We start from the raw sequence: 27,214 nt of genomic DNA, 5'->3' as shown, positions 1-27,214 counted from the left end.
TACCAAGAAAATGCTAATAAACCTACTTCAGCAAAGCAAAATGATCTAATCTGAGAAAGCTGATATTATTAATAAACTACAAAACAGAAAATCATGAGACCAAAATTGTTCAAGATGGATATTTTCAATTTGGTTTGCCTGGCTATAATGCATATAATTTTCTACACCCCAAAAACATTATCAGTTTTAATATGAAAAAGAATATGTTATAAACTTACCTGAGCTAAGAACCTATATACATACACAGGTTTAGTTTGTCCAAAGCGATAAACTCTAAATATACTCTGGATGTCATAAGATGGATTCCAAGAAGCATCAAATATAATCACTCGATTAGCAGCTACCAAATTAATTCCAAGAGATCCCGCTTTGGTAGAAATGATAAACAATCGACCTCTAAAAAATGAACATATAAAATTTTCAGTAATTGGGTTAAGTCAATTTTCATTTATTTATTTGTTTGTGGGGGCACACACTCAGCGATGATCAGGGCTTAATAAAGGCTCTGCACTCAGGCATCACTCTTGGTGAGCTGCGGGATCTATATGGGATGCCAGGGATTAAATCTGGATCAGCCACATGCAAGGCAAGTGTCCTACCACCCTCTGTAGCTCCAGGCCTTACTTTTCATTTATTAAAGAAAACAAGACATACAAAAAAGAACAGGTTGATGATGTATATGCCTGCTGGAAAATGATTTAGAAGATAAATATAAAAACATGTTTATAATGTTTAAATGCTATTGAAAGATTTCTAAGTATAGAAATATAGCATGAAGAATGTAAAAATAGTTTAGTTAGGTGCTCAGGGAGTAAGCACAGCCAGGTGTGACCCAAATAACAAAAATAAAAACAAAAAACAAAAACAAAGTAGTTAAAACAGGATCAAGAGGGTAACATTCCTGGAAGTCTATCCTTAAAATGAAAAAGTAACTAATATATCATCTACTATGTTGCAATACAAGAACTTACTTTTCTATAAAATTTGGGAATGAATGAATTCAAAGAAAACTATAGCATATGGTAAAAGCAAACTATTCAACAAAAACAGAAGTGCACCCAAAGGAGGTAAAAGTAATCATGGTACATTAAATGGCTTAAGTATGAATATTTACATAGCTAAAATAAAAGTAACCCATCAAGTTGATTTGGGCAAATATTATTAAAGAGTGTCCACAGAGATACTACAAAAAGATCCCCCAAGTACTGCCAAGTGTGGGTCTTGAGCACCACAGGTATGGTTCTTCCAACCCCCCCCACTACAAAACATATTAAAGAAAAACTGGGAGAATAAATTGGGAAAAATATGTGGATATACAATTGTGGGGAGAAAATTCCTACCATAGATTGTAGATAGTATATTTACACATAAATACTAGAACTGTAAAGAGTTGAAACTGATTATATGAAGAATAGAAACAATGGGATGGGTAAAAAGAGACTGCTCAAGGGGACTGCTTTTTATTTTAAGCCTTGTAAAGTATTTTAAAAATAAAATTAATCAGATATTTATAATAAAATGAGGTTGAAAATACGATGTATATACAACAAAGAAGACTAAATTACATTCTGGCTATTTAACAAAGTCTATTACCATTAAAATTACAAAATTATGTGAAAAATCTTATTAAATAAAATTGCAAGTGAATTTAAAATAAAGCATATACACATAATTTTAACTCGTTATTTCTAATATTCCAGCAACCAATGGGATTACAATATTTTCTTCTTTATACTTCTATAATAATACGAAGAAAATGGTTATGTTTTCATTAATTAATGAACACTTTCAAAGGTTTATGGGAAAATGTTTCTCTAGAAGTACTCCCATTATTTACATCTTTCATACTAGCAATAGGGTTAAGAATACAGATGATGGCTGTGGTAAAGTAAATGACTTTCATTTACAGACATGGGTCTGATCTCTAGCAAAAGGAAAAAAGGAATAGGGAATGGTGTTATTATGTAGGTTAAAAAAGAAGAAAACTTGCAAAGAACTAAAAAAACTATTTGGTATCTATCTACTAAAGAAGAACTATTAATTAAACATACTAAAGTGCTGGAGCAATAGCACAGCGGGTAGCACGTTTGCCTTGCACTCGGCTGACCCAGGTTCGATTCCTCTGTCCCTCTCGGAGAGCCCAGCAAGCTACCGAGAGTCTCAATGGAATACTATGCAGCTGTTAGGAGAGATGAAGTCATGAAATTTGCTTATAAATAGATAGACATGGAGAGTATCATGCTAAGTGAAATGAAGTCAGAAAAAGAGGGACAGACACAGAAGGACTGCACTCATTTGTGGAGTATAGAATAACATCACATGAGGCAGTGAGGGGAGTGAGTGAGTGGGTGGAGGGGAGAAGGCAGATGGAATAGAGAAGGGATCACTAAGAAAATGATGACTGGAGGAATCAGTCGGGATGGGAGATGTGTGCCAAAAGTAGATAATAGACCAAACATGATGACCTCTCAGTGTCTGTGTTGCAAGCCATAATGCCCAAAAGTAGAGAGAGAGTGTGGGGAATATTGTCTGCCATGGAGACAGGGGGAGGGTGGGAAAGGGGGGTATACCGGGGATATTGGGGGGGAATGTGTACTGGTAGAGGGATGGGTGTTTGATCATTGTGAGATTGTAACCCAAACTTGAAAGCTCTTAACTATCTCATAGTGATTCAATAAATTTTTTTGAAAAATTAAGAAAAAAAAAGCTACCAAAAATATCCTGCCCGCACATCAGAGCCTGGCAAGCTACCCATGGCGTATTCAATATGCCAAAAAGAGTAACAACAAGTCTCACAATGGAGATGTTATTGGTGCCCGCTCGAGCAAATCTATGAACAATGGGATGACAGTGTTCCAGACAGTGCAATTAAAGTGCTATGCATTCCATATAGCCTTCAGTGTACTGAGTCGGTACTACAAAAGCTATGTGGTAACTAATATATGGTAACTGTATGTATATTTTTAACTGTACATTAGTTAAAATGCAATTAATTTATAATGAGAGGTATTTGTTTATAAAGCACAGATGTGGTAAACAACATAATTTGATTGGTAAAGGCAAATAATTGAGAAGAAAATGTTTTATTTTCACCCTAAGAAAAAAAAAATCTTTGAGACCAAACAGGTATTAAAACTCATGTTAGGGGCTGGAGTGATAAATAGCACAGCGGGTAGAGCATTTGCCTTGACTGTGGCTGACCCGGTTCAATTCCCAGCATCCCATATGGTCCCCTGAGTACTGCCAGGAGTAATTCCTGAGTGCAAAGCCAGGAGTAACCCTTGTGCATCGTCAGAAGTGACCCCTCTCGAAAAAGATTAAAAAGCCCTCCTATCATTAAATATTCATCCTGAAACATAAAAACCCAGTGATGAAGACTATATTTTACTTTATTTTTGGCCATACATGGCGATGTTTAGAGGGCCCTATGCAGTGCCAGGTATTAAGTTGAGGTTGGCTGCAAGCAAGGCAAGCACTGTAACCACTGTGCAATTCCTTGTGAGATAAATATCTTAATATTTTCTTAATACTAAGCATTAATAGTAAACTATATACTCAAAAAACAATTAGATATAATCTGAATAGTGTTGTTTATAAACCCTCCTTATAGCCCTTTCACTAGAAACATGTAAATACCTATTAAGCACATACCTAATAGAACTGCTGGGCTAAAGAGTCTTATATTATTAAATCTTAAGAAACAGATCATCAAAGTGGTTGTTGTAATTTATACTCCCACCAGTAGTTTGCTGTTATGGATATTAACACAGTATTTTTATTTATGTATGTATGAATGATGTACGTACGTATGTATGTATGTATGAGTAACTTTCTCCACCCCGATAGCTATAACTCCCATTTTCCTAACTTCCTTTTCAAACCAGGTCTCATCTCCTAATGTCCAGACAGCTTTAGTAGGAAATATTTTAAAGGTCTAACCTTTAGTTTTGACTTAATCTGATCTTACCTATAGAAGATCTGTATGTTGCCACCTGGTTCTCTATCACTTGTTGCCTGTTTTAAAGATCATAACATTTTCTTTTTCTTTTTTTTGCTTTTTGGGTCACACCCAGCGATGCACAGGGGTTACTCCTGGCTTTGCATTCAGGAATTACTCCTGGCTGTGCTCAGGGGACCATATGGGATGCTGGGATTCAAATCTGGTCGGCTGCATGCAAGGCTTACTATTGATCCAATTACTATTGATCCAGCCCCCCATAATATTTTCTGACTCAACCCCTTTCTCACTCTCTATCCAGTTATAACACATATTGTGATTCCAACCTTGTGTTGTCTATTAATTCTCCTTTCCATGACCAATGGAAAGGACCACTGTGCTAATTTTTTAAGACACATGGTACTTTTTAAAATCTAACTTTCAAATAGACTTTGTTTCCTGAATATTTCCAATACCGAAAATCTCCATGTGCCCTTCTAAATCCAGGTTTTTTGCAAAGGTGAAAACTTACATAACAGTATTATCAAAACTTGAAAATTGATACTGGAACAATACTATGAACTCAGGTAACTTGTCTACTTGGATTTCACCTGGCACTTGCTCCTTTTTTTCACCTGTTTTTTGTATGCACTGTATTTGTTTAGTGTATACCTATATGAACTTTTTTCATGTCGTGTGAGCATTATGTTCAGGATATGGAACAATCGACTATACAAAATCACATACCTATCCCTCCCCTATTATCTCTTAGTACTTATTATAGTCTCTATTTTACCCTAATCATACAGTATGTAACCTCTTGAGACTGGCACTCAGCAAAATATTCAAGTTGTTATTTGGATCAATAGCAACAGTTCAACTGTTTTTTATTGCTGAGCAGCATTTTGCATCAAAAGTACATACCATACCACAATTTCTAATTCATTCATTTACTAGTGGACACTGAGTTGTTTCTAATTTAAAGTTACCATAAATAATGATACTATGAGAATTTGTGTATAGGTAGCTATTTGAAACTGTTTTCATTTCTCTCTTTTATTAAGGCAACATGACTTAGTTGTACATAATCGGTTTTCAGGCATAAAATAAACACTAATTCCACAACCACTGCCAATTCCCCTCCATCAAAGTCTCCAGGTAGGTTCCCTCTCACACCCCAGTCTTGCCTCCTTGACAGGCACATTTTCGTTTAATTATTATAGTCTGGGTTTCATGCTTACACTCTTTTTTGCTCTCTGGTTTAGATATAAACATATTCTTCACATCTAAACTACCACTGCCCTCTGCTTCTTCTACTTCTCATCTGCCTTGTCTTACTTTGCTCCTCAATTTCTTTCCTTTCTGGAACTGGAGCAATAGTACAGTGGGTAGGGTATTTGCCTTGCACATGGCCGACCCGGGTTCGATTCCCAGCATCCCATATGGTCCCTAAGCACCACCAGGAGTAATTCCTGAGTGCAGAGCCAGGGGTAACCCCTGAGCATTGCCAGTTGTGACCAAAAAAGCCAAAAAAAAAAACCCCCCAAAAAACAAAAAAAAAATTTCTTTCCTTCCCTGTCCTCATATCTCTAATCTAGGGTCCAGAGTAATCTATACATCCCCTCTTGATACTTAAGTTTTCATTTCTCTTGCATAAATTTCCAAGAGTGTTATTGCAGGGTTGAATGTAAATCTACCTAATTTACAAATTAGGTATAATTTATAAATAATTTATTAATAAGCAAATTTTATAAATTTATAAATAATGACTAATTGATAAAGTGGGGAGCAAGGGATGTTGACTCGAGGAAAAAGTGTTTCTACCTTTCTGCTTGGCTACCAGCTCTCAGGAAAATGCCCACCCTAGATCAAGTCAGTCCAAACTATGCACAAGCATGGTGGGTCCAGCACCTTTCTTTTACAGAAAAGGATTTCAGGAGGAGATGAAATAGTGAAGTAAGGTAGTTTCATTGAAACTTATTTGGAAACATGAGGGGGGGGAAAGGGAGAACACAGGCTTCATCAGAGAGGAAAAAAACAAGCAAAGAAATAGAGACAAGTGAGATACATGTTCAAAGAAGGCTTGAAGAGGTAGCCTCCATGTATATTCCTAACAAGTGTTTCATAGGCAAAGTGATTTAAATTTTGATAATTCTAATAACTGTTTATTCTTTAATAAAGTGATATCTCTTAATGTCACAGCTAAAAATTTCCACCCCCCCTTTTGAGGCACTATGATTTACAGTTATTCATGATATATTGGTGTGGGGGGGTGAAGAGACGGGTATTGAAACATTGTATGACTGAAAATCACTAACACATATCTCATACTGATTCAATATAAATAAACACAAAAAGTTTCTCATGACTGAGTTTCAGGCATAGGATATACTAACACCAAACCCTTCGTCACCAATGTCCAATTTTCCTCCCAACCTTGTCTCTATGGCATATTCACTTTCTCTTTTCCTGTCTTCTATGCATTGTAGTTTACAATACTGTTACTAATATGGTTTCCTGCATATCACTGTATCACCTTCCAGCATCCTCTCTTCCTCCAGAGTTACCACTGTCAAGAGCGTTCCCCTTCCTTAACCTCACTACCCACACTTCCTACTGAAGAGGAGTTCTCCTGTTGTTCTACGTTTCTATTGTCTTGGGGCATTTGTTACTCCCCTATCATATAACTATGAACTTTATGCCACATCTTATTTCCTGATGATTTTCTTCTGTTTTCTTAATGAGATTTCTGATGCATTCTGACTTGATTCTTTTAAATATGGGTGGTGTTCAGAGGTCGATTTATTTTTTTACCTATATTCAACTATATCCATACAATTTATCAAAAAGACTATTATCCTTCAGGAACACCAAGTAAAGGGGGCCTGGAGAATCTGCTCGGGATGGGAGATACAGGCTGAAAGTAGACTATAGACCGAACACGATGGCCACTCAATACCTCTATTGCAAACCACAACACTCAAAAGGAGAGAGAGCAAGAGGGAATGCCCTGCCACAGAGGCGGGGGGGATGAGGTTGGGGTGGTGAGAGAGATACTGAGATCTCTGGTGGTGGAGAATTGATACTGATGGAGGGATGGATACTCGATCACTGTATAACTGAAACGCAAGCATGAAAGTTTGTAAGTCTACAACTGTACCACATGGTGTTTCACTAATAAAAAGTTTTTTTAAAAAGTCTTTTTTTTAAAAAAAGACTATTATCCTTCAATTGAAACACTTTCAAATCTTTCTCAAAATGTTTAAACTTTCTGAGAGGATTGTCCTCTATATTGCCTTATAATACAGTTGAGTGGGAAGATGCATGTGGATGCAATTTGTTTTCTAAGGGGGGGGGAGAGAGAGAGAGAGAGAGAGAGAGAGAGAGAGAGAGAGAGAGAGAGAGAGAGAGAGAGAGAAAGAGAGAGAAAGAGAGAGAGAGAAAGAGAGAGAGAGAAGGGTGGAAATTGTCTGCCATAGAGGCAGGGGGGAAGAGTTGGGATGCAGGAGGGATACTTGGGACATTGGTGGTGGAGAATGTGCACTGGTGGAGGAATGGGTGTTCGAACATTGTATGACTGAAACTGAAACATGAAAGTTTTGTAACTGTATCTCATGGTGATTCAATAAAAAAGTATTGTTTTTGGAAGTGCATTCCATGAGGAAAGATCGCAAAATTGCTTTATAGGTTTTACAATATGTTTAAACTTATATTTCTTTGGCAATTACTAAAGACATACATGTTTTTCACTTCATTGGGGGGGCACACCCATGAATGCTCAGGGTTCTATGCTCAAAGATCATGCCTGATTGTACTTGGGGGAACCATATGTGGTGCCGGGAAATGAACCCAGGTTGGCTGTATGCAAGGCAAGAGCCCTACCTGTTGTACTATCACTCCAACCCTGAATACAATCTTTTATAAAACTAATTTCAAGTGTTTTTCCATCTCTTTATGGAGATGTTATGGTTTTCAAAAATTGTTTCCAATTGACACTGATTTTCAAGAATTCTTTCTAGGCTGGAAATGTAGAAAAAGAGTCCTATCTCCATTTCTATGTGGTTGATCACTGTATTGTCAGGAGTAGCCCCCAGGAGAAAAAATAACCAATGAAATGTATATACTGGATACAACGCCTTTCTGTATGTGCTGAAAATAGTCTTACATCGAGGCTTAACTTTTTAATTACTTTTTAGGAGTAATTTTTCATACCTCTTCAAATGAAAGTTGGCACAACATGACCATCACCAACGTGTCAAAATTCTTGTCAGTATCTACTCGGTTGCCTTTCCTAGTTCGCCTCCATTCCCTTTCCACTATGACAAAGTTAGTTCTACAGTCTAAATCAAAATTTGGCTGTCTATTCCCATGTGTCATTTCATTATTAGTGCAAAATGCTCCAGATGAGTACATTTTCCTTTCTTTCTTCACCTGTTCCCATTTGCCAATTCATTTTCTTAACTGAATCACCATGAGAATCACCATTTTAGCTGTTATGAATGGTTTTAAGTCATACAATTTTCCAACACCCATATGTCCACCAGTATACATTTCAAACCACCAATGTCCCCAGTTTCCTTCCTGCTCCCCTCACCCCCCAGCCTGTCTCTATGGAGGCATTTTCCTCCTTACCCCCTCCGTTTGGGCATTACGATTTGCAATAAAGATACTGAGAGGTGATCGTATTTGTTCCTTTACCTATTTTCAGCATACAGTTCTTATCCAGAGTGATTATTTCCAACTATCTTTGTCATAGTGATCCCTTATTTATCCCAACTGCCTTCTTCCCCAGCACTTGAGGCATGCTTCCAACCACTGAAAAACCCTTCTGGCCCTTGTTTCTACTGTCCTTGGGTATTAGTCTCATTATATTTTTTATATCCCACAGATGAATCCAATCATTCTATATCTGTCCCTCTCCTTCTGACTCATTTTACTCAGCATGATATTCTCCACATCCATTCATTTATAAGCAAATTTCATAACTTCATTTTTCCTAACAGTTGCATAAATATTCCATTGTATAGATATGCCAATTCATTTTTAATGCAATATGCCCTTGAGGAGTATATGTTTCATTCCATTCCTTTTCCTTCTTCCTCCATTTCTTCCTCTCTCCCTAGTAATCTGTTCCAGGGTTTCAAACATATGACGTATAAACTATAACACTGAACCACATTCCTAGCTCTAGAGGTCACTATTTTTAATATTCAATTTATTAATCTTTCCATTAATGGGCAGTAGTTTTATTATTTTATTTATAAAATTTTTCTTACTGCAAGTTAAAAAAATTCATTTCCTTCGAAAACCGCTACTGTTTCAGTTCCCCATTTTAATTTACAATCCATCCGAACATTAGTTCCAGACAATATAGATTAAGACAATGAAATATTGCCAATCCACTCTGGGGTTTCCTATGACCTTCACTAGGGCACAGATTTTCTTTTTTAGGGGACATTTTGGGGCCGTAATCTGTGGTGCTCAGGGTCTACTTCTAGCTCTGTGCTTAGGGATCTTTCTCCATGGTCTATGCGGGGCCATATGTGATGCTGGGAATCAAACCAGGGTCAGTCTCACCCCTGCGTTTTTGAACTTTCTCCTTTCATTTTACTATGTCTTCTCTCTGTTCTTCTCCCTACTCTCTCTTCTCTCCCTCCTACATTCTCTTTAGAATTAGTATACTTCCTCAAACTAATGACAGACTGAAATTATACCAATATCATCAAAATGCCTTAAAAGATAGACAAATGATGAGAGGGCAGGAAACAAAACAAACACATGTACTATAGGACTGCAACTTGATACAACCATTTATAATTTTTTGGAAGTAAAAGTTAAAGCTGAATACAGACATATCCATTACACAATAATCTCATTTCTAAGCATGTACACAATAGAAGTTTATACACATATAGTGCTCACACATACAGATACAGAACTTCTTTGAAATATTTAATCTTTCCAGGTCTGACTCCCAATCCAACAAAAACAAAAACTTAATTTCTGTATGTGTACTTCTTACCACCTCACACCACAGAGACTAGCACACATCCAAAAGAACAAAAGCAACCACTGTTGGAGAGGATGTGGGGGCGAAAGGGACCCTTCTACACTGCTGGTAGGAATGCCGGCTAGTTCAGCCCTTTTGGAAAATAGTATGGACGATTCTCAAAAAACTAGAGGTTGAGCTCCCATTTGACCCAGCAATACCACTGCTGGGAATATATCCCAGAAAAGCCAAAAAGTATAGTCGAAGTGACATATGCACTTATATGTTCATCGCAGCACTGTTTACAATAGCCAGAATCTGGAAAAAACCCAAGTGCCCTAGAACAGATGACTGTTTGAAGAAACTCTCGTACATCTATACAATGGAATACTATGCAGCTGTTAGAAAAAATGAGGTCATGACGTTTGCATATAAGTGGATTATCATGGAAAGTATCATGCTAAGTGAAATGAGTCAGAAAGAGAGAGACAGACATAGAAAGATTGCACTCATCTGTGGAATATAGAATAATAGACTATAAGACTAACGCCCAAGAATAGTAGAAATAAGTACCAGGAGATTGTTTCCATGGCTTGGAGGCTGGTCTCTCACTCTGGGTAACTCAGGGAAGGGACCACCAAGTAAAATGTGGTTGGAGGTCATGTGGGGGAAGGGTGATGCGGGCCGAATACAGACTAGAGACTGAACACAATGGCCACTCAACACCTTTATTGCAAACCACAACACCTAATCAGAGAGAGAGAAAAAAAGGGAATTCCCTGCCATAGTGGCAGGGTGGGGTGGGGGGAGTCGGGACTGGGGAGGGGGGGAGGGATGTTGGGTTTACTGGTGGTGGAGAATGGGCACTGGTGAAGGGAAGGGTTATCGAACTTTGTATGGGGGAAACATGAGCACAAAGATGTATGGATCTGTAACTGTACCCTCACGATGACTCTCTAATTAAAAATAAACTAATAAAAAAAAGATGGAGTAGATTTCCCCACTCCTCACAATTATTGTAGATATAAAGCTTGAACATTATATATAGAACAAAACTAAGAATTTTCTGTAGAGTTGGGAGAAGAGGCTGAGAAACAACGAAAAGGGTTAAGGTGTTGGTCTTGCATGCAGTTACTCCTGGTTCTATCCCTCATACCTCACATTGGTCCACCAGTACTCCATGGATCACTCCTAAGAAATAGTCCCTAAGCATCAATGGGTATGGTCCAACAACCCTCCTCCCCCCACAAAAAATCAGGAGGAAGTCTTCTCTAGTAAGGAACATCATAAAAAGACAATGAGTTCTATCCCAGACTGTGCTTAAGAACTTAGCCTAAAAACAACAGAGGGTACTGTAACAAAAAAATCTCCATGAACTAGAGATGTAACTATGTGACAAAGGGAATGCATGCCTTGGATGTGTAAAGCCCTGGGTTCAACACCTGACACTGCAAAACAAGCATCACCAAGAATAGCTTGCTCTCTCCAGCCAAAGCACCAAAAAGAGGCAAACTAATAAAACAAGAAATTTCAAAACAACTCTTTCAACTAAAGTACAACAGCATAGAAATAACATATCACACCTCCACCCTAGTCACTAACAACTAAGAGAGGAACTTACCGAACTCCCCTACTAATAATTAAAGCTAGTGTAGTAAGTCTGTAAGAAATGTATCAAAGAAGTCTGAATTAACAAGACTTTCTTTGATCTAACAGTGACAATTAAAACTGCATAATAAAACCAGGACATCCACCTAGAAATTAAAATAAAAACAAGTTTCCAAGCCTAAACAGAGATATCAAAGGAGGTGTAGTGAATCAGGATAATATAATACCAGTATTTAAACAGAAATAAGTCATATCCATTGATATCAGTGGGGAAGGGATATGAAAAGGCAGTACTAACCCTCCCAATCAGCTGTGGCTAGACTAAATTCCCACTTAAACTGGCAGTAATGGGTTGGGGGTACCTAATGACCCATCAGAATATGGTCTGAAGAGACTTGCTGTAACAGTAAATTTCCGTATGATTCAGAGTTTAATGACATAATAACTCAAACCTTCAGTTTCTTTCTCTACTGGAAAACTTGTTTTATTGTAAATATTAGAAAGGATATACAGAGCTCAGATCTTTTCTAATCATTTGCATTATCTTAATTTATTCTTACACTGCTAAGACAGTTTTCATGTTTAGACTCTACACTCTATTTGTTTCTTATGGTCTTTTTATTTACTAATTTTTAATTTAGTAAGCATGAAATTACAAAGCTATTCATGATTGGGTTTCAGGCATACAATGTTTCAACACTGATCCCTTCACCAGTGTCCACTTCCGTCCGGCAATGCCCGCTCTATAGCCCCAATTCCTTCCCACCCACCAGTCTGCTTCTATGAGGCAACATTTTTTTTAAACATAAGTTTTTGCACTGCGGTTTACAGTACCATTTCTGTGGGGTTTCATACCTAACACCTTTCAGCACCACCTGCTCCTCCCAGTGGAATGCTTTCCCCCTCCACCATGGATATTGTCCCTTCCCTGTCCTATTCTCCAGCCTCATCAAGTGGCATGAATACCAGTTCTGATATTTTTTGTTTCCATTGTCTTTGGGTATTCTTTATTCCACCAGGATGTTTCTTTATATCCCCGCCAATGAGAGCAAACCTCCAGTTTAAATGAAAGAGTTCTGTCACAACAAAAACAAAGTGGGTAAGTCTTGATTTCAATGTAAAAGATAATCAGACACCAACACTGAGATGACATAAATGTTACAATTGTCTAACAAGGATTTTAAAAGTAACCATTATAGGAGATAGGGTAACAGTTAGAGCTGCCTAGCATGAACCTAACCCCAGCTCAGCAGGTCATCACCACCAGGTGCAGTCCTGGAGGACCCCGGCACCACTGAGGTGGTCCAGATATTCTCAGCACTGAAGGGACCAAGCAGAATCACATCCTCATCAGATTCTCGAGTCCTTGAATTCAACTTCAGGCCCAGTTGGCTGAAAATCTCCAGTAAGACCCCAAGACCTTTGGAGTACCATCTACGAACCTTCTTCCCCAAACACAATAATGACAATGATGATGATGATAAAAAAAATTATTGAAATGCCTCTGTCACTGTCACCCCGTTGCTCATCGATTTGTTCGAGCAGGCACCAGTAACGTCTCTCATTGTGAGACTTATTGTTATGGTTTTTGGCATATCGGATATGCCACGGGTAGCTTGGCAGGCTCTGCCGTGCGGGCGCAATACTCAGTAGCTTGCCGGGCTCAAAATACCTCTCTAAGCAATTATTAACAATCTTGAAAAATAAATTATCTGGACAACATGGAAAATTTAGAACTAAAAACTGTCGCACTGTCATCCCGTTGTTCATCAATTTGCTAGAGCGGGCACCAGTAGCATCTCCATTGTGAGACTTGTTGTTACTGTTTTTGGCATATCGAATATGCCACGGGAAGTTTGCCAGGTTCTGCCATGCGGGAAGGATACTCTTGGTAGCTTGCCGAGCTCTCCGAGAGGGATGGAGGAATCGAACCCAGGTCGGCCAAATGCAAGGCAAATGCCCTACCCGATGTGCAAACAATTAAAAAATGCAATGTCAAACAGTTCAACACTGAGTGTCCAAAACAACTGTATTAAGAACAATTTTGTAAACCAAGGTGTTTAAGTTTTAAAAAAAAATTAAAAATTTAAATAGGACCAATGGTAGACCATAAAGAACAATTCAGTAAATATGAAAGACAAAACAACAGAAATATACCAATCTGAATAGCAGACGTAAATAAAATGTGAGAAAAAGAGATTTTTTTACTTTTTGCTGTTTCTGCTATTTGAGACTTGGAATCCTGAAAGAGGAGAAGGAAAGAGGCTACAAAAGTATTCAAAGGAAAAATGGCTGAAAATTTTAAGAAAGAAACGCAAGGTTAGGGGCCAAAGTGATATCACAGTGGATAGGGCATTTGCCTTGCATGCAGCCAACCCGAGCTCAATCCCCAGCATCCCATATGGACCCCTAGGCACCTCCAGGAGTAATTCCTGAGTGCAGAGCCAGGAGTAACCCCTGTGCATCGCTGGGTGTGACCTAAAAAGATAAAAAAAAATTAAAAATAAGTACAAGTCTATAAATTTAAGAAACTTACTGAACCACAAAAAAGGTAAACCCAAAGAAATCCATGCCAAGACAAGACATATTTCTAAAACCTAAGATAAAGGGAAAAAAGTCAAAGAGGAAAGAGAAAAAGAGGGCTTTACTGAGAGAGAAAATAAACAGTTTAAACAATAGGATTTTAAATTAAATTATATGTGATGTACAACACTGTAAAATTATACTTATTACTATCATGACTATTATTTTATCCTTAAGTAGCACTATTACATAATAATTTCTTTTCAGTGTTTGGAATAATTAAGTTGTATTCTCCCAGCAACTTTGATGACTTAATGTAATATTGTTGCCTATATTCATGAACTGACTTAGCTGCTATAAAAATATCAGTCAGTATGGAAAAAACAGAAACAATTAAATAGAGGCTGGAAATGGTTCAGAGGTAAAGCATTTGCCTTGCAGGCATGAAAACTACAGAGTTGGATCCCTGGCAACAAACCACATGCCAAATGCAATCCCAAGGGCCATTTGTGATCTCGAGTCTCTAGAGCACCACAACATATGCAAGCACCAAAAGAACAAAAGAAGTCTGTGGCCCCCATCAAGCACATCTAAAAAGTGTATAAGCATAGCAACCAAATGTGCAACACTCAGTCATCACAGCGATAATGAAGGGGGAAAATTAAAAATAGATCTAACATTTAATAGAATAGGTCCACATCTGGGTATACACCAAAGGATAAGAAAATAAATATTGGGGGCTGGAGAGATAGCACAGCGGGCAGGGCATTTGCCTTGCACGCGGCCGACTCAGGTTCAATTCCCAGCAGCCCATATGGTGCCCTGAGTACCGCCAGGAATAATTCCTGAGTGTATGAACCAGAAGTAACCCCTGTGCATCACCAGTGTGACCCATAAAGGAAATAAGAAGAGAAATGTTGAAGAGATATATGCATTTCCATGTTTACTGTATTTTCATCCAGGTAGCCAAACTAAAAAATTAAACTTAGTGCCCAACAACTAATGAAATGCAATAGAATATTGGGGCTGGAGCAATAGTACAGCGGGGAGGGCATTTGCCTTGCATGCGGCCGACCCGGGTTCGATTCCCAGCATCCCATATGGTCCCCCGAGCACCACCAGGAGTGATTCCTGAGTGCAGAGCCAGGAGTCAGAGCCCTGAGCATCGCCGGGTGTGACCCAAAAAGCCAAAAAAAAAGAAAGAAAGAAAGAAAAAAGAAATGCAATAGAATATAATAGAATATTTCTCAGCCATGAGAAAGATCATCTTGACATTTTGTAATAATATGGATTGACCTTGAGCACATACATTATGCTAAGTGAGGCAAGTCAGACCTATAGAGAGAAAAGTACTAGATGGCATTACTCTCATATGTGGACTCTGAACAAGTAACACTAAAGAACAGCATGTTTTTTTTTTTCGTAAGAAATCATGAAGGATGATATGAAGTGTTAACTTTTTCAAGTCCTGAAAGTAAAAAATTGTCAAGGCAGAGTACTATATTCAGCTAAAATGTTCTTTAAAAGTGATGCCTTGCACATGGCCAACCCAGATTAGATTGTCGACATCGCATATGGTTCCTTGAATACTGCCAACAGTGATTCCTGGGCACAAAATTAGGAGTAAGCCCTGAGCACAGCTACGTGCCGTCAAAAACAGAAAAAAAGCAGGAGTGGGGGATCACGAAGTACTTACTCACATAAAAAAAAAATCAAGAGAATTAGTTGTCAACGTATCTGTCCTAAAATAATGGCTATAGGAAGTTCACTAAAGAAAGGAAATAAGAGGCCAGAGAAATAGTTAAGTGGGTAGGATGCTTGCCTTGCACGTGGCCCGATCCAGGTTCGATCCTCAGCAACCCATTTGGTCCCCTGAGCCCCACCACGAGTAATTCCTGAGTGCAAAACCAGGAGTGCAAAACCTGAGCATCGCTGCGTGTAGCCCCAAAACAAAAAACAAACAAATAAACAAGAAATGATAAAGGAAGGAGTGCTGAAACATTAATGAAGAAACAGAACCAAAAAAGATATCTTTTTCAAAAAAGATCGTCCTCTTAAGTTTTCTAACTTTAGTGATGGCTGAAGAAAAACATTAATACGCTGTTTGATGATGAGATAGTATCAGGGGTAAAGGTGCTTGCCTTATACATGGCCAACCTCAGTATGACCCCTGGAACCATACCTGGTGCCCTGACTACCTCCAGCAGTGATCCCTGAGCACAGAGTCCTATTCATAACTATTTGGTGAAGTCCAACAAATATACATACATATATATTATATAAATTATAAAAATTATGTAATATTACATAAGTATATACATTCAGGAAAGAACATTTTTACCAAAATGGTAAAATTATGACACCAGTAGACCAACCACTATAAAATTATACAAATATACACTACCAAAAAAAAGCATTATAAGCTGAAGCAAAATTTTTATAAGAAGTAAAACTGGCCCATAAGAAAAGCAGAAAAATCAGAAACAAAGGCCAGGGATATAGTCAAAAGGGAATGGCTAGGACTTGAATGCAATAGGTCTGGGTTCAACTAAAAATTACTTTACTAATCACACAACAGTATTAGACAAGACAGTTGATTTTCTTTTGTTTTGTTTTGGGGACAAACCTACCTGTGCTCAGGACTTCCTCTTGGCTCCACTCTCAGAGATCACTCCTGATAGGCTCAGGGACTATAGGGATGCCTGGGATTTAACTCAGATTGGCCTAGTGGAAGGTAAATGCTCTCTATCTACTATACTATTGCTCTGCCCCCTTCTCCAGGCAATTATCATAAGGTTTATCAATGTGCTTATAACTGCTTCATCAAAAACAAGGAATAAATTTATATTCTATTTTCTGTAAATTACCAAATCACAGGGAGAAAAGGCTCAATAGCATTTGTGTATTTAATCCAGTAAAAGCTAAATCTCAAGGGAGTAGAAGTGATAGTACAGTGGGTAAGGCATTTGCCTTACATGAATTCAATCCCCAGCACCCCATATGGCCTGGGTAGCTTGCCAATATTAAGCCATGAGCACCAGGTATGAATCAAAAATATAAAAATAGTTAAAACTAATAAAAGTTCATTCAAGTAACTGTTCCCATGATCCATGATATATAGATATATATATAGTGTACATATATATATGAATTTGAACCAGAAACATATTTTACACATGTTCAGTGTTGCTCTCACTTTGTCCATCAGCTGTGTAAAAATTCAGTCTAATTACTCAGTTAATAAAACTACTTCACACACATAATTTTTAAAGGATGAACAATATAAAATGTATTCCATACAGTTATTTAGACATATGCTTTTATGACATTACTGTACTCACACCATCCCTTTGTAAATTTTCCTGGATTACAGATTTTAAATACCTAACAACAATACTCTTGCTGTGCTCTATTGAACTTCTCTAGCCTTTAATCTTTTGTCTAGTTCGTGATTATCTTAGAATCCGAACACTTTTAAAGAGATAGTTTAGTATCATTTATATTATAAAATATTCATTACAGCATATCTCAGTCATCTTTTCTGTACACTAACCCCACATTTTCATCTTAAAAATCTGCGTTTACATGTGTTATTTGCATATTCACATGTATGTATATTTATTTCTTCCAAATGTAGTTTGAGCCTTTTAATTGCTGATAGTTCCAACACCATACATATACATCGTATCCTGCGTCTATGATTCAAATTTCTACAGCAGAGATTTTTTTTAAATTTTTTTAACTTTTATAAACTTTTTAAAAATCCTCTAACAGATTTATCACTAAAGATAACATAAAAATGGACGATGAACACATGAAAACATGTGTCATAGAATAATCAGAAAAATATAAATTAAGATTACACATTTGTACCTAAGTATTTTAAACAAAGGACTATAATTTCATATGTTAACATATGATTATGTACCTATTAGAATGATTATATTAAAAAATACAATATAAAGTACTGTCAAGTATAAAAAGCAACTGCAAATTTCACTGTTTTGGTGGGATGTCAAAATTATACAATGATTTTGCCAAATATTCATGGTTTCTGTTTTGGTGTTTTTGAGGGATTTAGGAGTTATACCCACTTGTACTCAGGGTTTATCCTAGGAGGGCTCAGGAATCACTCCTGGCAGGGCTCAAGGACCATCTGAGGTATGAGGCACTGAACCCATTTTGGCTTCAAGACAAGCACTCTACCTGCTGTACTATCTCTCTGGTGCCAAAAATATTAGTGCTGTATTATAAGATCCTATTATTTCCATGAAACCCAGTAACTACATTCATTCATGGATTTTCAATTCACTTGGATAATCTATATGGGTCACAAGAAATTTAAACATAAATTTTTATACTAACTTCACATTTAATTACAAAATGTGAAATAAAAGTCTTGCATGTGGAAATGGATAAATTGTGATACATATATAAAATGGAACACTAAACAATAAAAAGGAACACACTATAGACATACGCCACAAATGTACTAATCTCAAATGCATTTTGTCATCAGAAACAACTCGTAAGGCTACACAAAATAGTATTATTTTTGTATTTTGTTTTGTTTGGGGGCCAACACAAACAGTGTTCAGGGCTTACTCTTGATTCTGAGGTCATGGATCATTCCTGGCAGGGCTCAGGGGATCAAAGGAGGTGATGCAAATCAAACCTGGGTCAGCGACATGCAAAGCATGCACCTTACCCATCTTGCTATATTATTCTTCAATCCCAAAATAGCGTTTCCCAAGTGAACTTTTTGAATGATGATTAAAATCATTTTATATATTCAGTTGTCAAATTTTATAGGTATGTGCACTAAAAAATGAATTTATGGTACACAAATCCTTAATAATCTTAAATTTTTCCTGTCCATATAGATAAGGGCAGAGGACAACAAAGAATATGGAAACATTGGTAGAGGGAAGTTGACACTGGCGGTAGGATTAGTGTTGAAATATCATACGCCTAAAACTCAACTATTAATAACTTTGCAAATCGTGGTTAATTAAATAAAAATTATTTTAAAAACAAAATTTTCCCCACCTCACATTAGTTTCATCATTAAATTCTTCAGCCCATTTTTTCCTTGACTGTGCAGTAGTCGATCCATCCAAGCGGTAATAGTCAATGTTTCGGAGCCACTTCCCTTCACCTGAAAATTTAACAAGAAAACACATATTTGATATTTGATGGATATTCTGCTGAGAGTAACACATTTTCTTCCTTGATCATTATTTGAATGCTGTTTATATATGTGCATTATATGTGTGTATATACATATACATATCTACACATATATATGTGATGTGTGTATTCTATTTGTATATAAAAATTTAATCATGTTGTAAACTCACCATATTTCCTTCCAATACACAATGAGTAATAAAAGCATATTAAAAAGAAATTTAAAAGTAAAGGGATAGACATGACAATCTATCAGTATCTGTACTGCAAACCATGATACTCAAAAGGAGAGAAAGAAAGAGAGAGAGTGAGAAAAAGAAAGAAAAGTGCCTGCCACAGAGGTGGGCGGGGTGGGGACAAAGGAGAGGGTAGGAGGAAAAGGGGACATTGGTGGTGAGAAATGAACACTGATGAAGAGACGAGTGTTACAACATTATATGACTGAAATCCAACTGTCAACAACTTTGTAATTGTGTATCTCACTGTGATTTAACTAAAAAAATTGATCTACAATAATGCCAAATCCTTGGCCCCAGATTATCAACTGATAGTAATAAGCAGGGGGGCAGATGAGGAAATGAAAAGGTGGGCTAGAAGTAATATAAGGATAGTGCTGAAGGGCGTAGGTTACTCTAGTAGTGGTGAGGTGCATCAAGACCACAAATGTTAACACTATTCTAAACATGTCACCTTACCTACAATAACAACAAAATTTAATTATTTTGAGGGGGTTTTAGGTCCACACCCCACTATGCTCAGGTATTACTCCTAACACTACACTCAGTAATCACTCCTGGAGGTGCACATGGGATGGTGTGAATCGAACCCAAGTTGGCAGTGTGCAAGGCAAGTGCCTTACCTGCTGTCTGATGTCTCCAGCCTCCAAATTAATTCTTTTGAAAAAGGAATGTTATCTATGTGCAATTTTTTTTTTTTTTTGCTTTTTGAGTCACACCTGGCGATGCACAGGGGTTACTCCTGGCTCTGCACTCAGGAATCACTCCTGGCAGTGCTCGGGGGACCATATGGGATGCTGGGAATCGAACCCGGGTCGGCCGCTTGCAAGACAAAGGTCCTACCCGCTGTGCTATCACTCCAGCCCCCATCTATATGCAATTTTTTAAAAAGGGTCTCCTAATTATTTATGATCCTTTAAATTTCCCCAAGAGAATATAATTCAACTGCCTTTTGCTCAGTAAGTTTTCTTTCTCTTATTACTGTCTTTGCACCATACACAACAGTGTGCAGGACTTACTTCTAGAAGTGCTTTAGCAGACTATATCTTTTGTTTCTGTGGTGCTTGGAACTGAACCCAGGTCAACCATGTGCGAGGCAAATACCGTAACATCTGTACTATCATTCCAGCCCCTCATGAAGCTTGCTTTTAATTAAACCTATAAATAGCCAGATTTTCCTTTCTTATTAACAATTTGATACTTATCAGATAAAACCTCAGATAAGAATGCACTAAACAAATATACCAAAGCCAAAGACCAAATCCTTTCACCACTAATAAAAATATGTTCCTATATCATGAAAATTGTGTTAATGTTATGTTACATGTTTATGTTATATATGCATTTGCATCTAAGTATTATAAGCAAAGGACTATAATTTCATACGTATCTCCCAGACGAGACCCCGAGCGGCCGCACACAAACAGCTCCTCCACTCCTAGAGGACCATGATCCCAGAGGCCCACTAACTACTTTCGGCACCCAGCGGCTTCTTGCAGAAATGCCTCTTGACTGTGAACTAAGCTACGGCCTCATGCAGCCCCGGGAGGGAAAAGGTTTTTCTCTCTTGGCCTTTCCTTTCCTTTCGGTGGTGGCATGGTGACCGCCATCTTATAGAGCCCACTAACCAGAGATACGAGCTTGCAGTAACGCAACTTCAGGCAGAAATTTCTCTGGACTTAATTACTAAAACACCAGAAATTCAAAACCTCATATGCTCTTCATTCTCAGCAACGGAAAACAAATTATCAAATGATGCCTTTTCGGCAGGTCTGATTGTTGGGGGAAAATTCCAAATAATAATAGTGAGTTTTCTGTTGAAATATTGAATGTAATCAAAGTAAAGAGAGAGTAAAGGGAAAATAATCAGCCACAGGCAGGGGTGGGGGGTGGGAGGGGTGTATACTGGCGTTCTTTGTGGTGGAACATATGCACTGGTGAAGGGATGGGTGTCTGATGACTATACGACTGAAACTTAAACCTGAAAGCTTTGTAACTTTTCTCATGGTGATTCATTTAAAAAAATAAATTAAAAAAAAAGAACAATGAGTAAAATATAATGGAATAATAAATAAATGGAATAAAAGAGAGAAAACATATCAAGCATCATTCTCCAACCAAAACAAATAGAGAATGCCCAAATAATAGTAACATATTATCTTGCCAGTTTACTATGGAGTCATCTGACTACCCTGTCTATCAGCTCTTTCCTGCATTATTGAAACAGTATCTGATTGTCGTGCTCCTACTTTCGCTTCCCATTGACTGGTTTAATACAGCATCCCAAGAGACTCCCTTTAAATCAGGTAACAACACGCCTCCTTCAAAACTTTCAGGTAAATCACAAAGTTTTTATGATGGCCTTCAAAGACCTTTAATCTCTTTCCCCATTTTTCCTTTTCACTTATATAACAACAAATAAAATCTTGCACATGCTTAAAGCACATCTCACTGCATTTGGCTTTGTTTTCTATGCTTGAAAATGTATATTCTCAAAAAAAAAGTTTGTTCTCATTGGTGGTGGTGAATAGCACTGGTGGAAGGATGTATTGTATGATACAATATACGATCACTGTATGAATGAAATGTAATCACGAAAGTTTGTAAGTCTGTAACTGTATCTCATGGTGATTCATTAAAAAATATATTAAAAAAATTAAATACACAAAGAAAATGTTTGTTCTCTAGTATCTGCATTTATTTTTTAAAAAAATTTTATTAGTGAATCACCGTGAGATAAAGTTACAGACTTACAAACTATCATGCTTGCATTTCACTCATACAATGATCGAGTACCCATCCCTCTACCAGTGCCCATTCTCCACCACCAATGGTCCCGGCATCCCTCCCACCGCCCCCACTGTGTCCCCTCCACTCTACCCCGCCTCTGTGGCAGGGCATTCCCTTTTGCTCTCTCTCTCCTTTTTGTGTTGTGGTTTGCTATCGAGGTATTAAGTGGTCATCATGTTCAGTCTATAGTCTATTTTCAGCCTGCATCTCCCATCCCTAGCGGGCCCACACAGCACCCTTTGCCCCTTTGCTTGGCGGCCCCTTCTCTATCTGAGCTGCTTTATCCCCCAGCATGTGAGGCCAGCTTCCAAGCTGTGGAGTAATCCTCCTGGGTACCTGCAATTAAAATCTGAAGGCATTCACACTCCCTTCAGATCTCATATGTTACTGACCAGGAAAGTCTTGGCTGATCACTCAACATATTGTCCTCCAAAATACCCTATTACCTTAATATTTTTCATATTTCTTCATGTCAATTATTATATAATAACTATATTATTTGCATGCTTAATATTCCCCAATAAAAATGTATCTATATACTCAGAGGATAGGAATGAGTTTACTTTACCTTATTAAGTACTGGAATGTGTTTCACACATTGTAGGTACCCTATATTTACAAAATGAAATGGAACCTGGAATGCTCTTGGTTCTATAAACATTTAATTTAGAAGCTTGGTTAAGATAAGCTTTTACCAGCAATCCTGATCCAAGGTATTAATATTCCATGTAAGATTTCAGTTTGGATAAGTTAGGGCCTGGGGCGATACCTAGAAGGGTTGAGTGCATGCTTTGCAAGTAGAAGGCTCACATTCAATCAGTATCATATAACACATAACATATAACATGGTCATTGTCAGGAGTGGAAAGGACTATATACAGCTAAAATAAATAAACGTAAATATAAATTACTAATATATTATATATAATAAATATAATTAGAATAGTCATAATAGTTATTATTATATATTATACATAACAGTTGCTAGTATTAGTAATTAGTATTATATTACTAATATAGTTATATTAGCAGGCAAGGGTGGTGTTTACTTTTATACAATATACTTAAGTTACTATTTTAAAACTTATGACATTGAGATAATTGTAACTTACCTTTATAAATAAGGGGTTTATCTTTATCTTCCGTCTTCTCCCTACTAGCTAATTCAAGAAAATCTTCAATCAAGTCCAGGGATAGGAGAGACTGGCTAAAAACAAGGCTGAAAATAAAAGAGATTAGGGTTCATGGATTAGAAGAATCAATAAAGAGTTACTTCTTCCAAAGCTGACCTACAAATTCAACATCATTCAAATGAAATTCTCAGTAGCATTTTTGTAATTAACAAGTTGAGTCAAAAGTTTATAAGGGAATTCTAGCCCTGCCACAGTGGCAGGGTGGGGTGGGGGGGAGATGGGATTGGGGAGGGTGGGAGGGACGCCGTGTTTACGGGTGGTGGAGAATGGGCACTGGTGAAGGGATGGGTTCCCGAACTTTGTATGAGGGAAGTATAAGCACAAAAGTGTATAAATCTGTAACTGTACCCTCACGGTGATTCTCTAATTAAAAATAAATAAATTAAAAAAAAAAAAAGTTTATAAGGGAATTCTAAACACAAAATAGCCAAAACAATTTTGAAAAAGAAAATTGGGAGTTTAATCACAAGATTGCAAAAACATGGAAAATTCATGTTTTTTTTTCATGTCATCCCATTGCTCATCGATTTGCTCGAGTGGGCACCAGTAACGTCTCCATTTTGAGACTTGTTACTATTTTTGGCATATCAAACACGCCACGGGTAGCCTGCCAGGCTCTCCGAGAGGGGCGTAGGAATCGAACTCGGGTTGGCCACATGCTATCATCGTTCCAGCCGACATGGAAAATTAGAGTCATCAAAATCATTGTAGTATTTACAAATGGACAAGTAAAAATCAGTCACTGATACAGAGCCACAATATACAGCTACTTCATTCTGCACAAAGGGACAAAGACATCTGATAGTCTTGGTAAAATTAGACATCTATACACAAAAAGAAAATTCTGGCCTAACCTTCATACTTTATAAATGAGTAAACATTATACACTGCGGCTGGAGCAATAGCACAGCGGGTAGGGCATCTGCCTTGCACACGGTCGACCCACGTTCAATTCCTCCACCCTTCTTGGAGATCCTGGCAAGCTACCGAGAGTATCTCGCCCACATGGCAGAGCCTGGCAAGCTACCTGTAGCATATTATTTGATATGCCAAAAACAGTAACAACAAGTCTTACAATGGAGACGTTAGTGGTGCCCACTCAAGCAAATCAATGAACAACTGGATGACAGTGATACAGTGATTATACACTGGAAATGAAAAACATCCTACAAATATCTTAGCAAACGAAAAGGAATCTCCCTTACATAGGAAAATATTAGGTACATATACAAGAAACTAGACACACCTGTGACTAGAACTATTATTTGTTTTTGTTTTGATTCTGCAAACTGTACTAGAAGAGAGATAGGAGATTATACCTTCTTATAATTCCTCAAAATAGCTATTTTCAAATTTAGCAGAACTAACGAAAACAAATGAAATTATGTTTGTCTTTGTCTTTTGCTTGGTTGTTTGCTTTTAGGCCACATCTGGTGGTGCTCAGGGGTTGCTCTTGGCGGTGTTCAATGGATCATGCAATGCCAGAAATTAAGAGTCCTCTTCATGTAAAGCATGTGCTTAGCATATTAAGCTATCTCTCTGGGTCCAAATTAAGTTGTGAAATAGGTATGAGACCTAGTCACAGAAACTGTATGAATTCCTAAGCCCTGCTCTACGGGACTCTTTCATAGCTTGTGTAGCCTTAGAACACTGGTAAGGAAACTAACTCTTGATTGGTGCTCAGTATGGCCCAGAGCTATGCCTTGACACATCAGTACTATTAGTAATCTTTCTCAGCAAAGGGGTCTTAACATGCTATTCATCCGGACTCTATCCAGAGCACTACATAGAGACCCCTGTTCCCCCAGGAGTTACCCCTAAGCACAGAGCCAGGAGTAAGCAAGCCCTGAGCACCACCAGGTATGACAAAAACCCCATGTATTAACTATATTGGTTTTACCTTTCACTAATGAAAACAACTAGTGAATATTTTACAAAATTCACACCAAAAATCAGAAATAAAGATTCTATTAAAATTTAATCATTGAGGCGTGAGCGATAGTACAGCAGATAGGACGTTTGCCTTGCATGTGACCAGACTGGATTCAATTCCCCGATCCTAAGCACCTCATATGGTCCCCTTAGTACCACCTGAAGTGATTCCTGAGTGTAGAACCAGTAGTAATCCCTCAGCACCGTTAGGTGTGGCCCAACAACAAGAAAATAGTCTTTTCTGATGGAAAATTAAAATGGCTTAGCTGCGAGTGGTATACAGCTATAATTAGCCTGACATCCTTTCTCTCACTCACTCACTTTCTCTCTCTCTCTCTCTTTCTTGCTCTCTCTCTCTTACTCTGGCTGCTCTCACTCTTTTGTTTTGGGCATTACGGATTATGGTTTAAATAACAATGATTACAAAAAAGTTCATATTTACATACAAACAATAAACCACTTACACTTTGTCCCCAATTTCCTCTGCCATTCGAAGAATTTCAAAGAGAAGTACCATTTTCCCAGAATGCTCCAAAACCTCAGCATCAGAATCTGTAACAAAATCTTTATACCAGTCTGGAGCAGGGCTGCTTGGATTAGAAGAGGAAGTAGCTTTACCTAAAAATAAATGAAAAAATTAGTAAGCAGACAACTAAGGAAAAAAAGATCCCCAAAAGGGACCAAAAAGACGATTAAGAAGTAAAAGTGTTGATACTGTCGTAATCATGTTACCTAAACTATACCGGAAAAGAAAGAGTTATTAAAAAGTAGATCTACGTGAATCCAGTCAAAGAGTGAGAGACTGACAGACCTGAGAGAGGGGAGAAAAGAGAGATTCACACACTTCCACACTGGGGAATCAGGGGAGGGCTGCATTAAATGCATGTAAGAGACCCAGAGAGGTTCTTCAGGCCTCTGTTCTCTCTTGAACACATTATTTAGTATCTTGCTTGACTGTCTCTATATTTCTTTGCTTATTTCCAATATGGAGAAACCTGAGTTCTCTCTTGAACACCTATTTCCACTTTTTCTCTCCTCTCACATCTTCCTAAGCAAATTTCATTCAATAAAAACTATCTTGCATGGGGAAGTATGGTTAGGAGGACAGAGAAGGGACCACTATGACAATGATCATTGGAAATGATCGCTCTGGACAAGAATTGGGTGATGAAAGTAAGTAAAGTGATATGCATGATACCCTTTCAGTGCCTCAAAGGGAAAAAAACGGGGGGAAGAAGTGTATGCCATAGAGACAGGCTTGGGGTGGGGGTGGGGGGGAGGAAACGTAAACTGGTGAAGAGATGGGTGTTGGAACATTATGACTAAAACTCAATCATAAACAACTTTGTAACTGTGTATCTCACAGTGATTAAATTAAAAAAAATCCTTCCCTCAGGAATAGGAAAGATAGCACGGCGTTTACCTTGTATGAGGCAGACCAGGGCTTGATACCTGGCACCACATACAGTACCCCAGTGCACAGAGCAGGACTAAGCCCTGAGCATCATGGGATGGGGGGAGAGAGGGAGGGAAGGAAGAACCGTGTCTCCCACTGCAAAAAAAAAACCATAAAGACCCTGAGAGAATCCAAGCATCACTTACACTCATTCTTTCTCCATCTTTTCCTCTCTCTCTGTCTCTCTCACACACACCGAGCAGAGAGAGGGTTGCAGTGAGTATAAGACACAGACCTTTGAAAAATACAAGCATAAGAAATAGAATCTGGGGACAAGAAACTCAGAGAGACAAAGACCATAAAAGACAAATACTACACATAGACCTGAAGAGAAGTTAAAACACAGCCAAGAGACCACGA

At 37.8% G+C, this 27,214-nt stretch overlaps 1 protein-coding gene across 6 annotated transcripts in view; it reads right to left on the bottom strand.

The window, feature by feature from the left end:
- Positions 1-27,214, bottom strand: part of ATRX (ATRX chromatin remodeler) — a 206,638-nt gene that overhangs the window by 15,159 nt on the left and 164,265 nt on the right. For all 6 annotated transcript variants that reach the window (XM_055119813.1, XM_055119814.1, XM_055119818.1 and 3 more), the window contains 4 exons: positions 25,863-26,016; positions 23,386-23,492; positions 19,107-19,215; positions 219-396 (listed from right to left, as the gene is read on the bottom strand). In XM_055119813.1, the coding sequence (XP_054975788.1) occupies positions 219-396; positions 19,107-19,215; positions 23,386-23,492; positions 25,863-26,016 (548 nt within the window). The remainder of the gene's footprint in view (positions 1-218; positions 397-19,106; positions 19,216-23,385; positions 23,493-25,862; positions 26,017-27,214) is intronic.

This window comes from Sorex araneus, chromosome X, assembly GCF_027595985.1.
Source record: "Sorex araneus isolate mSorAra2 chromosome X, mSorAra2.pri, whole genome shotgun sequence".
Lineage (NCBI taxonomy): Eukaryota > Metazoa > Chordata > Mammalia > Eulipotyphla > Soricidae > Sorex > Sorex araneus.
This window is presented reverse-complemented; position numbering and strand designations above follow the sequence as displayed.